The 17,046-nt window shown below is 48.7% G+C and overlaps 1 protein-coding gene across 2 annotated transcripts in view; it reads right to left on the bottom strand.

Annotated features, from left to right (window-relative positions):
- Positions 1-1,211: 1,211 nt before the first annotated feature.
- Positions 1,212-17,046, bottom strand: part of Thsd4 (thrombospondin type 1 domain containing 4) — a 571,613-nt gene continuing 555,778 nt past the window's right edge. For both annotated transcript variants that reach the window (XM_026789951.1, XM_005368485.3), the window contains 7 exons: positions 16,817-16,946; positions 15,606-15,810; positions 14,961-15,134; positions 12,422-12,595; positions 8,948-9,127; positions 7,140-7,284; positions 1,212-2,832 (listed from right to left, as the gene is read on the bottom strand). In XM_026789951.1, the coding sequence (XP_026645752.1) occupies positions 2,690-2,832; positions 7,140-7,284; positions 8,948-9,127; positions 12,422-12,595; positions 14,961-15,134; positions 15,606-15,810; positions 16,817-16,946 (1,151 nt within the window). In that variant the 3' untranslated portion in view covers positions 1,212-2,689. The remainder of the gene's footprint in view (positions 2,833-7,139; positions 7,285-8,947; positions 9,128-12,421; positions 12,596-14,960; positions 15,135-15,605; positions 15,811-16,816; positions 16,947-17,046) is intronic.

Here is a 17,046-nt window from a genome sequence, read left to right on the forward strand (position 1 = left end):
ATTTTTGTTGAGAAAGACTACACAGAAGCTTTAATTTATCTAGTTTTTCACTCAGAGCTAGGGATGTGGCCTCTGGCACATGGGGTGGGGGTGGGGGGGAAATCAGTATTGTAATATGTTTCAATTCCATGTCACAGTCAACGAAGGGGATGTGGAGTGGTCCAAGAAGGGGATGGCAGATAAAGGATCATCTGCAGGCACTGGTGTCCCCTCCCTGGTGATCACTGGGGATCCCCAGGGCCCTGCTGCACACACTATGGAAGGGAGAAAGTCATGAAGACTGTGAAAGAAACCAGGACATATTTGCAAGATTGGCCTTCTACAACAAAGAGGTTTACCGACCCCATTCTAGAAATCCATAACCTTATAAAGGGGACTGGCCTCCCAAGGACAGCTCATTTTTCTGGGGAATTCCACTGAACTCAGGAGAGATGTTTCTTTTCTTTGCCTGAAGACCAGGGCCTGCCCCCTTTGCTCTGATCACCCCCACTCTACAGGAGGATCACTGTCCTTCGTAGAAGAACTCTGAGGTGATGCCTGAGACACAGGATAGACAAAGCCATCGTCAACCCAGCCCAGCCCTGAGAATTTGCGAGCTGGAAGGACCAAGAGGTCCACTCTCCACAGAGAAGGCCTTTATTCCCTGTTAGCCTGACGCTGGGTGGCTTCGGTTGCTAGTACATTTTCCTTCCAGGGAGCTAATGCCAGGCTTTGCTTTAACCAACAGATCTTGCAGGCCTTACCCTCTGGCATGCACATGAACACCTTCCAGTGAATTCTTCAGATGACTGGCTTGTCCAGCAAGGTCTGACAATGGCTGCATGAAGGAAAGGTTCCTGGGACAGGCGAAAGCATGCAGTGAGAGAGACAGGGAGGAAACTGGACAGAAACTGCGTGTGCAACGGCTTCTCCTGGTATTTAGCATGGTTGGCATAGTCTCTGCCAGACTGTGTGTCTACATGCCATAGGAACACGAGGAGAGGTGGAGCTGCTGATGGATGTGGTGCCCAGCTTCCCAAGCAGAGAGAGATGCTGGAGATACTCACAGAAAGCCAAAGTCAGTGATCCTGACAGAGTGTGTCAGACCAGACAGGCGACATTAGCCCCATGGCTGGGAACGATTGCCACGCTGGCTGGGGCAGGTAATGAGCTCATGGAGGGACCCTGTGATACACTACATGCCTGCTTTAAAAGAAACATGCCCAGGACCCAAAATAAGACAATTTCTGTAATTTTACAAGTTTTAAGAAAAGAATATTCCTCTTAATTGTCTCTCCCAACCTCCAGAGATGGTTCACCTTTCAATATGCACCGAGTCCCTTCAGGCCTGGGACCTCTGGAATTACAGTCGGCTAAAGTGTGTCAGTGAAGATGGGAAGGACTTCAGAGTTCCTTCTCCAAGACCCGCATCATTAAAACTGATCTTGATGGTCAAGTCTTGTGGGAAGTAAGAGTCATGAGTCACAGGGGAACGGGAGGGAGAGAGGAGAGGAACAGTAGGGAGGGATGTGAGACTACCAGCAAGAAACCCTTTTATCAACCCATAAGGCCCAAATAAGACTCCTCCTATTGCAACGTGGAGATTTCCTGGGACTGTTGGCTTGGCTTTCCAGCAGGGGGTACGCCACAGAGAACCCAGGAGAGATGGCGGAACTAAAGCTTGTGGGATTTGGGAATTTGTTCCAGCTCCAGAGTTCCCCAGAAAATCCCTGGCCACATTCTTGCTCTCCCTGTGGCTTTTTTGTCTTGTGGGAAAGTTCTGTTGAGGACAGAACTTAGCAAACACCACAGAGTCCTGTCAGCAGGAGCTGCGACTTAGGGAAGGGGAACAGGGGTGCAGACATCTTCAAAGGACTAAATACTCAGTGAAGCAGCACTTGGGGACAGAGGAAGGGTTTCAGAAGCTTGGGCTCCGTTCATAAAATACAACTTGACCCCCTGGTCCAATAGGAAGCCCCGGTCATTCTTCAGACTAAAGGCCAGTGGACAAGCCCCAGGCTGGCCACTGGAGGCGCTGTGGGGTGAGGTTATGCTCAGGCATCTGAGGTAGGCACCCAGCCCTGGCACAAAATGGCCAGCTCAGTTATCTGAGTTGAGCCTCGGTTCCTTGCTTGTCAAGTAAGAGCACTTATTCAACCCCTGCTTCCCGTTCTGGGACACCATGGCCTCCAGTGAGCTAAGGTCTGAGAATGTATGTACCTGCTAAACAAGAGAGCACTCTGCTGTGGGATACCTCTGTCCTGAGGTGGGAAACAGTCTATTGTCCTTAAGAATGGTGACAGGCGCGGCTGGCTGAGGTAACAGGGACGCACAGGTCTCAGTAAGGTTTGTTGGTGTCATAGGATGGGGTGCTCTCCTCTCTTGACTTTCTAAAGGGGTGCTAATTCTGGACAGGCCAGTAGCACCAGGAAGGAGGCTGTGCCGGGTCGGTGGTCCAGTGGCTGACCTGGACGACAGCAAGCCTGAAGTTGGGATGAGAGCTGCATGCACGTGACTGCTTGGTTTTCAGTAGGCCCCATTAGCAGGTGCCAGTTCCCAAGGAAGGGCGTCATCAGGACAGAGTGATGCTCAAAGGGCGTTCTAGCATCCTGGGTACCAGGTGGTACACTTTATGAAGGTGAGTTGGGGGTCCCTGGCAGAGCACCAGCCGGCCAGGTGCACTGCTTGCAGCCGCGGGGGAGCAGGAGTGTTATCGACTTCCCAGGAAGCCTGTGTGCCTGTTGGCCACGCGGGTGCAGGAGGCACAGCAGGCGGTCTTGTAGTAGTTGTAGACACAGAGGCGCGCCTGGACCACCACATTGCAATTGTAGTACTTGTCCTTGCAGTTCTCATCTATGGTGGAAGAGAACAGAAGAGACTCCTGAGCCCAGGAGGCAGCCAGGACCAGTGGGAAGAGAAGAGAAAGGGTGGGGGACACAGAGCTTCCTCTGGTCCTATGTGTCTGAGTGAGCACATGCGGAGACCAGAGTAGGATGTCAGGGACGTCCAGGGCTCAGCAGAAGTGGGAAGGGGGTGAGAGGGAGTGATGAGGGGGGGTGAAAATGACCCCCACATAATGCACATGTATATGAGCTTGTCAAAAAATAAAGAAAAAAGATATTTGAAAAATAAGTTGAAGAGCAACTGAAGAAGATATCTGATGATTTTTGCTTCCCTTCAGAGAGAGAAAGAGAGATGAAATATGTGTTCAAGAATATCCAAAGACAGTGGGCATGTCTCTAATCCCGGCACGTGGGAGGCTGAAGCAGGAGGACCAGGAGTTCGAGGCCAGCTAGGGCAGCAGACTGAGATGCTGTCTCAAACAAATAATAATAAAGTAGCAATCATGATGAATAGTGGCACCGGGATGGTGGACGCTGGTTTTGAGGGTTTTCCCCATAAATTGTAAGGAGAAAGTAGAAAATGGTCGTGGAGAGTACCTGAAATTGGCCCATTTTTATGTCTTGTTAAAATAATGGTGCTGCTTGCATGGGCATCGGTGTGGGGTTATTTGCCAGAGCACAGCCAATTTACAGTAGCTACAGCACCTAAGAGAGAGACTCCTTCCCCAGCCACCAAGAACACCCATGTGCAGTTCCTTGGCTATTCATGGGTATGGTCTCACCAGTTCTTCCTCCTTCACCTAGTGTTCTGGTCATTGAGCCAGGACCTCACCGACTGGCTAGACAGGCTGGCCAGCAAGTCCCAGGGAGCCTTCCATCTCTACTTCCCCAGAGCTGGGGTGACAGGCACGTGCCACTGCACCCAGCACTCATGTAGGTGCTGGGGATCTGAACTCTGGTCCTCATGCTTGTGCAGCAGGCACTTCCCCCACGGAGCCACATCCCCAGCCTCCGAACCTTTCCTCATACTTGAGCTGTGCGGGACGGTGTCCTTAGCTACTGTGTGGCCTCTAGAAACTGTAGACTTTACACATAGTTCCTGGCCACTTGTTTGACAGTGAATTTGTGCGTTCCTTTTTATTACTGGGGAGGATGTATCCATGTAAATATTTTTTATCCATTGGTAGACATTGTTTCCATTTTTTCCAGTTATAAATAATGATGGTTTAAGCATTTTTGAAAGTCTTCTTTCCGGGTTTTAAGACACATACAGTCTTACTAGATGTGATGGCTGCCTTCCAAACTATGTGAAGCTATTTGTAGTTCTCTTGGCAGAACAGCAGAATTCCATTTTTTTTTTTGACAGGGGGATGAGAAGAAGATGGGGTCTCATGCAGTCTCAGCTGGCCCTAGTACTGGAGGGTAACAGTGACCTCCTGATCCTCCTGCCTCCGGCTCCAATGTCTGGGGATGATCCCAGGTGTGTGCCACCACAGCTGGTTTATGCTGTACTGGAGATCAATCCCAGGATGCTGTGCATGCAAGGCAAGCACCCTACATGCAGAATTGCACCCCCAGATCAGCAGAACTGTCCCGGCCCCGTCCTGTATTTTCTTCTGTCTAGAATCCCGGGATGAGGTGGCGCACACTGCAGCAGTGTTGCCACTCAGGGTCCCTTTGCTGGGGGAGCTCTCTTTTTGCTCTTGGACTCAGAAAGGTCTCTCTATGCAGTGGGTCCACATCTTTATCGGTTCCTGTGTTGCAAGTATCTTCTCTGGCTCATCGCTCTTCCTGGTGCTTTCCTTACGAGGTCATGTGATAAGCAGACACTTGACATTTTAACGTTATTGGAATTCTAGTATTTCCCTTGTGGTTTGTGCTCTGGGGTTTTTGCTTAAGAAATTTTTCCCTACTCCAAAAGAAATTTGTCTTTCTTCAAAGTCTTTTTTTTAAAGTTTAATTGTTTTGATTACATTTGTTTATCTAGCTCACTAGGAACCGGTGATGGTGATGGTAGTGTTTGTGTGTGTGTGTGTGTGTCTGTGTGTGTTGAGAGGCAGGGATTCACTTTGACTGTTTCTCCATATACATGAGAACACACGAACTGTTTCATTACCATTTGTTAAATGGAGCATCCTTTTCCCAGACTCATATGCTGACCCTATCACATAGCAAGCGTCTTTGGTTCATCTGGGGACTTTCTATTTTATACTTTTAGCTTATTCTCCTCTCCCTGTGCCAACATGCCTTGACTTGTGGCAGGGTAAGTCTCCCAACACCATTCATCCTCAAAATCGCCCTGGCTATCCTTTGCTGTTATTCGATATAAACAATTTGACAACCTTATAAATAATTTGATATATCCAACCCATATTCGATATATCTAATTAAAAAAAAATCCTGTATGGATTTTGATTACCATCACTTGAGTGCTGGGGAGCTGGTGGTTACTGTGCAAGCCTGAGGACCTGGGTTTAATACCCAGGCCCCACATGGAAGAACTGGGCATGTAGTGCATGCCTGTAATCCTGATGTCGGGAGGATGAGACATGTGGATCTCGGAAGTCTGCTGGATGGCCAGCCTAGCCTACACAGCCAGGCACAGGCCAGAGAGTCTCTGCCTTAAAAGTGATATGAAATAGGATTGTCTTATCTTGCCAAGACAGGGTAGGATAATTCTAAGAAAGTTTCTTGCATTTGATAATGGCATGTCAGTTACGTTAGGCCTTAGCCAAAGTTGGTTGACTCAACATTGCGAACGAGAATTTGGGTGATTGCCCAGGTAGTCAGTTGTCTCTGTCATTTTTGACACATTTTGGATATTTCTCATTTGTTAAGTAACATTTATTCCCTTCTCAGATCTTTGACGGAGTTGAAGATTATATAATTATAATTACTCTCTACATTATTTAGACTTCTTGTGATAGAGTGTCTGACAAAACTTTTGTTCTCCATATTATTTGTTATATTTATTATTTGTTATTATTGTTTATAGTTGTAGTTAGTTTAGTTCTGTCTTATTTAGACAAAAGGGGGAGATGTAGAGAGACCCCGCCTTTTGGGGCGGGACAGCCTCCAGCGAATGTTTTTACTAATTAATTGGGACGTGCGGACTGGAGCCCTTCCTGTTTCCGGTTTATGGTGGATCGCTGAACTCCGGGTGTGTGAGTGTGTTTATATATTAAAATTGTATCTTCTTGTACCCACTGGCCTGGATTAATTAAATTCGCCTTCAAAAGTAAATACAGAAAAATGGAAGGCGAGATGTGGGAAAACACTTGAAGCTCATCTTAGGAAAGTGAGTTATGATCAGTAGAGAGGACTGCAGGCAGGAGGGCTCAGAAGAAATCTGGATACATCCATGGCTGGGTCATGTACCCAAGCTATTTATCTGTTTGCCTTGGCAACACCACATACTTGAAGTGATTTGAATTCGGATCATCAATGTTCCTTGCATTGCTTTTTACAAAATACAACATCAAAAAGGAAAGTTGTCTCAGGAACACACACATGGGTAATTAAAGACGGTGAATACGGCCATATCCTTGGAATGGACTGTTAGGTTTCAAGGCAAGGCGTGGCTGCCATAGCCAGTCCGTGTGTGTAGCTCGTGTCTCAGCCAGGACATGTATGTAGCCCATATCTCAGTCAGAACATGCATGTCAAAGGTCTCTCACTGACAAGATGTGAGAGGGGTTTTGTTTCTGAAACAGGGTTTTATGTGTGCCTTGAACTTGGTAGCAGGAGATGACCCTGATCTTCTGATTCCCCTGCCTCTACCCTGGAGGGCTGGACCACAGGCACTTGCCACCACACCTGGTTTCTGTGGTGCTGGGATCGAGCCCAGGGCTTTATGCGTGGCAGGCAAGCTTTCTGACACTGAGTCCCAGCTGTGATTTTTCTTCAAAAACCACTCTGGTTTGGTCTTCTAGATTTAGCTATGGTATCTTTCCAAGGGGGCAGGTGTATATCACTTCCAATATAAAACCCAATAATGGGGGAGAAAAGGAAATTATAAGATTAACAAAATGGAGTATATAAACAAAACTTTGATGACCTCTGATGTGTCTCAAAATGACTCTGCAAAAGATAAAGCTGCTAAAATGTCAAGGCCAAGAGCTTGCATTATAAAACTCCAAGGAAATCCCAGTAGGTTGTAGTGTGAAATTATTAATATTCCAAGTACCCCAGGACCTCCGCCATGGCTGTGCGCAAGGTCACAGAAAGAACTGGCCAAGCCATTTTTACACTGAATAACTTGATAGAGCTAGAGGGGGCCTCTTTCTCTTTTCTCCCAGATGGGAACCCCAAACTCACCAACTTCAGGGACACAGTCCTGAGGGTTACAGGATTCTCTCTCTTCTGGTTTCAACTGGGGGTCGCAGAGGCTACTGGGGGTCATGTCATCCGACAGACACCGCACTTCCCGGACCCGGAATCCGCCCTGACAGCTCTTGGAGCACTGTGTGGCAAAAAGAGGGACAATATCAGTTTCTCAGCAGGCTGTTGAATCGTCACGCCAGAGTGGAATATCAGGGGGAAATGCAAACATCTCCAAAAAGGGAAATTGAGCACTAAAATACACCCCTGCAAGCCTGCTGACCAGTTCCAGTACCCAGCAGGTCGGACTCCTTGTCCTGTCTGTCTCCCTCCCACTCCTGGAGGTGTTCTGAGGGAATTCTGGACTCCTGTCACAACGTCAATAATATTCTAATTTATGGCTCCGAAAAAGGAGCCTGGAACACGTCCCTTAGATGCATCTTATTATTTTCAAATCTATTTAGTGATTCTAAATTTTAAAAATTTTGATGAATTTTATCTATTTTAAAAACAGATTTTCGGCTGGGCAGTGGTGGCACATGCCTTTATTCCAGCACTTGGGAGGCAGAGGCAGGCGGATCTCTATGAGTTTGAGGCCAGTCTGGTCTACAGAGTGAGTGCCAGGACAGGCTCCAAAGCTACAGAGAAACCCTGTCTCATAAAACAAAAAACAAAACAAAACAAAAAAGGATCACATTGGAGGGAAGTAGAAAATGGATAGAATAGATACGAATCAGTGTGTAAGTGTAGGACATTTTCAGATGAGAAATAAAAAGCATTATTTAAAAAAAAAACTAAACAAAACAGGAGGCTGGAGAGACAGCTCAGAGGTTAAGAGCACTGGCTGCCCTTCCAGAGGACCTGGGTTCAATTCCCAGCACCCACATGGCAGCTCACAAACACTGGTAACTCCGGTCCTAGGAGATCTGATGGCCTCTGCTGTGGGTGCTACATACAGGTGGTGCACAGACATACATGGAGGCAAAACACTCATATACATGAGATTAAAATAAGCGAAAATTTAAATATAACAATAATAAAAATCGCAGGATCCACATCTCAGTCATACTTGGAAGTTAACTGATATTTTTATGATTCTAAATCTAAACTCTCATGTCCCCCTTCCATTGTCTTATGCTTGCTTATTTTTTTATGCTTGCTTATTTTTAACTTTTAAAAATTACAACAAATTTTCTTCAAGACAGGGTCTCACTGTGTAGCCTTGGCTGGCCTGGAACTCACTATATAGACCAGGCTGTCTTTGAACTCTGCCCACCTCTGCCTTCCAAGTGCTGGGATCAAAGGCGTGCGCCACCACTGTGCTTAGCTCTCCACTTTACTTTTGAGGCAGGATCTCTACTGAGTCAGAAGCTCATTGTTCAGCTAGCATGGCTGACTGTGAGTCCCAGGGATCCTCCTGTCCCCACCCGGTTGCAGGCCTTGCTGCTGGGCTAGCTTACAGTGTAGTACATTTAACACTCTCTTAGAGTGCCTTCAACCACCATTTTCTGCAGCAATGTTTGTCAAACTGCAGCCCAAACTACATCCTGCTTGTTAAACACACATATTTCTTAGCCAGGAGGGGTCCAGAACTGGTCTTTTCTAGCAAGACTGCCAGATACACCCCAAAGCTCAAGAATCACATGCATTATGAACACATCTCTGTAGAAATCCAAATCTGCAAGCTTCGGGGATCCCCGACTGAACAGGGTCCCCTCATTGTGACTTCCTAGAGTAGATGCCACAGGGTCATGGGTTGGGCCCATGACCCTGCCTGGAATCATCTCTGGATGACAGTGACTTACCATGCTCCATTCTGTGCTAAACCATTTAGCTCCACAAGGCTTGAGGTGGCAGGCCTGCTGGCTCGGAGGCTTCTCCAGGAATGAACACTCATAAGGGTCTAGCGCTTCAAAGATGTCTGCATTCTTCCTAACACAGATCACCTCCCTCTGCTGTGTCCCACTGCCACACTCAACGGAACACTGGAGAAGAAGCAGAGACAGACGGACGTCATATCATGCAAAGGGGGAGAAAACCACGCTCCTGGAGGGACGTCCTCAATCCTTCCACCGAGGCACATGAAAAAGAGCAAGACAGAAGATACAAGAAGAGAAGTTGGCGCAGCCCTGGTCAAGTCCATTGCTGATGAGGAATATAGGGGCCAGAGGGACGGTTCAGTGGGTAAAATGTTTGCTGCCCAAGTGAGAAGACACACGTTCAGATCCCAGCACCCACGGAAAGGCCGGGTGTGACTTTTAATGCTTTAGTGCGTGCTGGGGGGCAGAGACACGGAGAATCCTGGAGTCTTGCTGCTCAGCCAGGTTAGACAACTAGTGAGCTGTAGGATTAGAGAGAGAACTTGTCTAAAAAGATAAAACGGAGAGAGATGAGGAGGAGACACTGACATTGGTCTGTGTCCGTGCTGGGGCAACGTCTCGGTACAACTGAGACCTGACCCGCACTGCAGCCCTGTCTCTGGGACCACAGCAGCAGCAAGAGCCAGAGAAGATGGGCCAGGACCGAGGCCCCAGGCCCCAGTGGGTTCTCAAGGACACGGAGTGACAGCCCAAGGATGGATCCGTTTTTGCCTGTGGGTGACGGTGACCTGGGGGGCGGTGATGGTGGTGTCTGCAGGGGTGACAGTGGTCCCACCACTCATGGCACCCTCTGGAGCACCCACTGTCTTCCACTACACTGCTGCGTGCCTTCCCAGGGGGCAGTGCTGTAGCTGGTGAGCAGTTGGGATCTGGACTTAGAAACAACCTTAGGTCACACACGCTGGCAGACCCGCTCCAATCCAGTTTACTGTCCCATGTCTGCTGGGCGAATGCGGGCCATAAGCATGGCTTCTTGGCACACGGTTAGGGACAAAGGCATGGCATGTCTGCCAGGTAAAAGCAATACGCACAGAGAGAAGAGATCTAATTTTGACCAAGTGCTTCCCCACTGCCAGCCATGGGCGACGCCTTGTGTGACCTGACTCCTAAGCTCTCTCTGACAGCCAACCTTGACTGTCAACCTGGCACAGCTCCATCAGATTGGCCCGTGGGCGTTTTCTTGAGTTTAGTTGATGCAGGAGGGCCCAGCTCACTGTGGGTGGTGCTATCTCTAGGCAGGTGGCCCTGGACTAAGAAGGTAGTTGACTGCGTCTGAGGGAGCCAGTAAGGAGCCGGCCTCTGAGGTTTCTACTTCAGTTACTGCTTGAGCCCAAGCCCCACTTCCTTCAATGGTGGCCTGTGACCCAGAAGCATGGATGAAAGGAGCCCTCTCCTCCCCAGGTTGGTTTTGGTCAGAGTGTTTATTACAGCTACAGGAAAAGTAGGCTCCCTCCTGACAGCCCAAGGAGAGTGCCATTGTCCTCTGTGTCTTAAGATAAGGAAACAGACTCAGGGAGGTGAAAACCTCACCAAATCAGGAATCCCACGAGAAGGGAGCTGAGTTCAGTTACACAGGCATCTGACAGGGACGCTCACGAAATTAGCACTGGAAATACTTCAACCCATTTTCTCTGAATCTTTTGAACTTTACAGATTTTATCAATCAAAACATTAAAGGAAATCAAAGAAAACATTTTCCCATGTTGGCTCCACAAAAACAATTCATTATAAAGTGTATATATATATATATATATATATATATATATATATATATATATGTACACACACACACACACATCTGCCTTAGACTCTTAAGTGTTGTGATTACAGGTGGGTCTCACCATCCTTGCTTGACTGTTGTTACGGTTACAGGTGGGTCTCATCATCCCTGTTGTTACTATGGTTATGTGATATTTTCCTGGGTAATGACAAATGATAACATCCTAATGTCATGTGAATTCCTGTTGAAGAAGTGTTTTATTTTCCTTTGGATAATCGCTTTTTTAAAACTTTATTATAAGACAATATGTAGTCCTGGTTCTCCAGGAACTCACTATATGTCAACCGGGCTTCCTTGAACCCACAGAGATCGGCCTGCCTCTGCCTCAGAGTGCCACCACACCCAGCTGATGCCTAGTTCTTTAACACTGACCCCTGACTGAGGAAAGACAAACGGGCACCTTCTGCCTCCTGCCCTTTGCTGCCAACTTGCTCTCCAAGGGGCCTGTTATCAGTTACAGGGAAAGGCAGCCAATTTGACCAAGGTCTGTTTTTAAAGCTACTTAAAAAAAAATTCTCTATAGAGCTAGAGTCTGGATAATGTGTAAATCATGACCTCCAACCAAAAAGGCCTTGGAGAATCAGCCAGCCCCGGGAGCCAGGTGCTAAGTGGGCTAAGAACTCAAATCTAGGGTGGTGCCAGGAGAGGATGGTGTATGGGCTGTGACAGGGCAGTCAGAGGGGCGGCTCTCTATACTCCTCAGGGGTTCATGGTCAGTGTTGGAATAGGGAGAGAAAATTAGCTCATCAATCTGTAAGTTGGTTTAGTTTCTTTATTATTTGCTCTTTATAATGTACACTTCCAGCTCAAAAAAAAAACAAACCTCAGTGTGTATGATGTATGTGTATGTGTGCATGCAAACATGGACCATGGTGCATATGTGGAGGTCACACCAAGCTTGCATGTTGGTCCTCACATTTGAGGCAGGGTATCTTGTTTGCTCTGTGTAGTCCAGGCTGGCTGCCTGCAAGGCTCTGGGGGTTCCTCTGTCTCCGTCTCCTAGCTCAACAGAGAAGTATTGGGATTGCAGGTGAGTGCTACCGTGTCCGGCTTTCACATGCTTCTGAGGGGTCTGAGCACAGGTCCTCATGCCGGTGCAACAGGAGCTTTCCCTGCCCAGCTATCTCTCGGGGGCCCAGTCTCCAGATTTTTAAAGGGAAGCTTTTGACATCGTCAAGTACTGACAAACCAGCTTCAGTCACGGTAGCGATGTGGCAGCGACAGCCACCTGCGGCAGTGGTGCCACCGGCTGCACCTACTGTATGGCGGGCACTGGACTACTCACAGATGTAGCTCAAGTGCTTAAGTGAGCACACAGTAGGTGCACAGTGGATCTTGTTAGCTGAACAAGGCGCTTAGGCGAGCACATAGTGGGTGTACCTGTAGGCTGAACAAGGTGCTTAGGTGAGCACGCAGTAGGTGTACCTGTTGGCTGAACAAGGCACCAAGAACACAGCAGCTTTTCCGGGTCACGGCAGCAGCAATTAGCACAGTCAGATTTAAAGCTGTTTCTAATACCTCTGCTATGTTGTCTCTTGTCAGGGGCAGACAGATGGACCCAAATCTGTGGCTGCCCTGACTTTGGGGTTACAAAGATGTACCCAGCTCTGGCCACTCACCTGACTCCAGCTGCCGGAGAACCACTCCACCTTGCCTGCGCAGGGCCCGTTGTCACACGGTGTAGTCTCTGCCGGCCTGTTGTTCCCACAGCCTTCCAGAGGCAGGCTGCTGACGTGGTTGGTCATGCACACCACTGTGCGAGTCCTCACGCCAGCCCCACACTCGGCTGAGCACTGTGAGACAGAAGGAGGGCGTATGAGTGGAGCCCCTGCGGGTTCTGCGGATACTTCCAGATGATGCCAAGGACTTGCTGTCCCTCAGATTCGAGAGACAGCTGTCAACCTCTCTCACACAAGACACACTTCCACAACAGGACATCTCTGCCTTATCTATTACTCCTGCCTTCTACAGTTTCAGTTACTCATGGTCAAATGCAGTTTGTTTGGGTTATATGGGAAAATTCCAGAAAATATTTATCAATTTTAAGTAGTCGCAACCAAACCATTCTTCTGGACTTAGGTTCCAGTATTTTAGCCGATGCCCTATTCTGGACAGAGTCAGCGTGGCAGCAGTTCCCTGGTCACATGAGAGCCCTTGCACATGGCTCCTTCTTCCTGGATGCCCTTCCCTTCACCAGGAAACACCAGAATCCTTGAGGGCTGGGCTCAGATGCCCTTTCCTCTGTCAATCATCCTTGCTTGCCCCTTTAACACATGTGCTGCAGCCTCCTAAGTCACATGGTTTCCCTACCCCATTCCTTCCTTTGTTTCTAAAACTGTTTAACAATTTAGTGTGTATATACAATGCATAAGTATGTATACATTGTGTGTGTCTGTGTGCTTGTGTGTCTGTGTACCATGGTGCTTGCATGTTGGTCCTCACATTCTACTTTGAGGCAGGGTATCTTGCGTTCACTCTGGGTAGTCCAGGCTGGCTGCCTGCAAGGCTCTGGGGATTCCTCTGTCTCTGTCTCCTAGCTCAGCAGAGATTACAGGTGCGTACTAGCGTGCCCGTCTTGAACATGGTTCTGGGGGGTCTGTATGTCTGTGTGTGTAGACGGGGACCGGAAGTTCATGGTGGGTGTCTTCCTCAATTGCTTTCCACTTTATTTTTTGGGTCAGGGTGGCTCACTGAACCCGAAGTGCACCAGTTTAGTTACACTGGCTGACCAATGAACTCCAGGGATCCATCCCTCTAATGCCAGGCTTTCTGGAGAGAAGAGAGAATTCCTGCCAGCAGAGGTGGGGAGTTGACTGTCAGCTGATTGGTTAAACAGCCTTTCTCTCCGGTCACTTCTCATGCCTTTGTCACTCTCCCGTCCTCACCATCCCTCCATGGCCAACCCCCTTTCTCTCATCTAGTAACTTCTTCGTATATTTCCTCCTTGTTAGAGTGGACACAGACCCTCCAGACAAGCTCCTTTTTGCAGTCTTACTTCTTTCCTATGAAGTTCCCTTTGCCACAAAATATATTAATATCGAATTAAAATCTCTCTCTAGTTCAGCATTTCTCAACCTGTGGGTTGAGATCCCTTTGGGTTGAATGACCCTTTCACAGGGGTTGTCTAAGACCAATGGAAAACACAGATATTTATATTATGATTCATAACAGTAGCAAAATTACAATTATGAAATAGCAAGAAAAATAACATTATGTTTGGGGGCTACCACAACATGAGGAAGTGTATTAAGGGGTCACAGTATTAGGAAGGCTGAGAAACACTGTTCTAGCTAAGAGTTTGTTAGTTTAATCACAGGCTGAAGCTAGAGAACCTAATGGCAGAGGGAGTGTCCTGCCGCATCATCCCCAGGGTCATACATTGTCTTTATGACTTCAGTTCTGTTCCTATCACTGTGAGAAATCTGAGACAATGAATCAGCTCCTTGGGTTAAAAAGAAGCCTTTGTTACAGTAACTGGAGACATTTTTGTCCTTGCCTTGTGTTCTGAAGTTCACGACTGTGCAACTCAAGGTGCTTAAAAATCTCTTGTAAAGAATAAAAAACTCCAGGGCACTGGAGAGATGGCTCAGCAGGTACTGGTGCTTGCTAGCTGGTCGTAGTGGGACAAAATTTTAATCCCAAGACTTGGGAGGTAGAGGCAGGAGATCTCTCTGAATTTGAGGCAAGCCTGGTCTACACAGTGAGTTGTTGTGGTCATGGTATCTCTTCACAGCAATAAAACCATGATTAAGATAGTAACCAAAGGGGTTATGCAGCTATGGGGTCCATCTATGCAGCTATGGGGTCCATCTATGCATCTATGGGGTCCATCTATGCAGACATGTGGTCCATCTATGCAGCTATGGGGTCCATCTATGCAGCTATGGGGAAGCTGCCATGCAGCACTCCAATGCTGCTGTGCTGGCATCTCCTGCCCTCCTGCAGGAAATCCCTTGCCCATGCTCTGTTAGAAAGCCCAACAAACTCTTGGGTTTTCCAGGGCTAGCTTCGTCGATGCAATCCTATGAGGACAAGTTAGACGTTATAGACACCTCCCTGGGGGAGGAATCAACTTTGGGATTCTGAGCAACCAGCGTGCCTCTGAGTGGCTCCGGGAGTTCCTGTGACACAGCTGATCCCTGTAGGGGGCACACTCACCCTGTCACTCCATTCTGTAAGGAACCAGCTCTTGGCACAGGGCCCCACATCACAGTTCTCGATGTCATTCGGTCGGAGCTTCATGTTGCACTCCTCGTCATCCACCACATCCCCGATGTTGCTCACGCACTTCACGTCGCGGGTCCGCTGCCCCACGCCACAGGGCACCGAGCACTAAAACACAGCAGGCTTTGGTGTCGTGTCCTCATTCTTTGTCACCTGACCCTCAGGACCCCGTTGTTGTGTCCCCTGCAAAGCCTGTAATTCCCCGGGGAGGTAATGATCATGGGAAAACTTCCTCTGAGAACCTTTTGGGTGGCATCTTGTTTACTGGCCTGCTCAGGGCCCAGCCTTTCCATCGCCAGGAGGGATGCACAACACTATAAGGTGCTGGCTCTATTAGTGGTTATCAGCCTTCTCTTCATACATGGGAGGCACAGGGCCGGGGAAGTGCAAGGCTCACGTAGGCTCACTCGCGAGACTGGATATAGGCCACGTACACCAGCCTGAACTCTGCTGAGCCGTCGGCAGGAAATCATCGGCAATCAGGCTTTCCGGCAAACACTCCCCACCCTACCCATCAGGGGTCCTAGCGGGGGAGGCCAGAGAGTGGCAGTGGGTATCGGAGGAAGGGAGGTCCCATACCGAGGTCCAGTCGGTCCGAATCTGCCACTCGCTGCAGATCTTGAGCTGGCAGGTGCTGGTGGTCTCAGGCTTCTCCAGGTGCTGGCAGCGGTAGGGCTGCACTGTCAGGCTGCGGTTGGCATACACCTGGCGGCACAGAACCTGGCGGTGTTGCATGCCCAGGCCGCAGGTTTTGCTGCACTCAGACCACTCCCCGATGTCCCAGCTGGCTCACGGGATCGGGGGAGAGGAGAGAGGGGAGAAGATTGGTTAACAGGAATACAGAGCAAAAATCACCGGGACCACTCCCCAGAGCAGGGCCCAAAGGGCATGTGACTGTAGGGGAGCCTGTAGGACACGCTATTACTGCGACTAGATTGCCCAGATTCTGTACACAGTTATAGAGTGAAAGGGTACAGACGATTTCTATTGGTGAGCAAAGCAGACTCTCCCAATGACCCCCAGATTGGCTTAATTTCCCTCCTAACTAACTAACCCTCCTGGGAGCTAAAAGATGTCACCTAGGCATTCTCTGATGTCCACTATTTCCATGTCCTCATCTCTTTCCCCTCCTCCTCCTCCTCCTCCTCCTCCTCCTTTTGACAGGGTTTCTCTGTGTAGCCTTAGCTGTCCCGAAACTAGCTCTGCAGATCAGGCTGGCCTTGAACTCACAGAGATCCACCTGCCTCTGCCTCCCAAGTGCTGGGATTAAAGGCGTGCGCCGCCACAGCTAGCTTCCGTGCCCTAATCTTGACAGTTACTGAATGAGATACAATCAAGTGTTTAGCACATATCTGGATAAAAATTATATTTTTCTTTACTCCAAGGATCAAGCTTTGACCTTTTGGGACCTGTCCCAATCCATCTAAGACAGTCTATTTATCACTCAATAGCCTGTCGCCAACTTCTCCCAGCACGCTTCCTGACTCTTCCGGGCAGATCTGGTCCCATCTGTCTGTATACGCAGCTCACTTAGGAGCTGCCTCACTGGGTTCTCATTCCTATGGCCTCCCTTGTTTTCCTGATGGGATTCCTGGCTAAGCCTGATGCCTGCTACAGACCACCAACTCCCCAGTTCTTCCAGAAACACGGGCAGGCACACTAAATGGTCTGGATCCTGGACACAGTTCCTGACACGGGTTAAAAACTCAACTGTATCTGCTACTGAGATTTTATGCCCATCAACCTGAAGTGACCCGAGGAAAGGTGACCTAGCCAGAGAGGGCTCTTACAAGGCTGGGCAGGGGAAGAGGTTGCAGGGTTCCTCCTCCGGGGTTGGCTTCATGCTGGAGTCACAGTAGCTCTCGGGAACCTCCTCATGTGTGTTTCTGTGCACACAGCGGAAGATTGGGTACTGTGATCCTGTAAAGAGAAGGAAGATGCTGAAGGCCAGCTCACACCCTGGGATGCTAGCCCATGATGAAGATGCTGGAGGCCAGCTCACACCCTGGGATGCTAGCCC

Source organism: Microtus ochrogaster, unplaced genomic scaffold, assembly GCF_000317375.1.
Source record: "Microtus ochrogaster isolate Prairie Vole_2 unplaced genomic scaffold, MicOch1.0 UNK33, whole genome shotgun sequence".
Lineage (NCBI taxonomy): Eukaryota > Metazoa > Chordata > Mammalia > Rodentia > Cricetidae > Microtus > Microtus ochrogaster.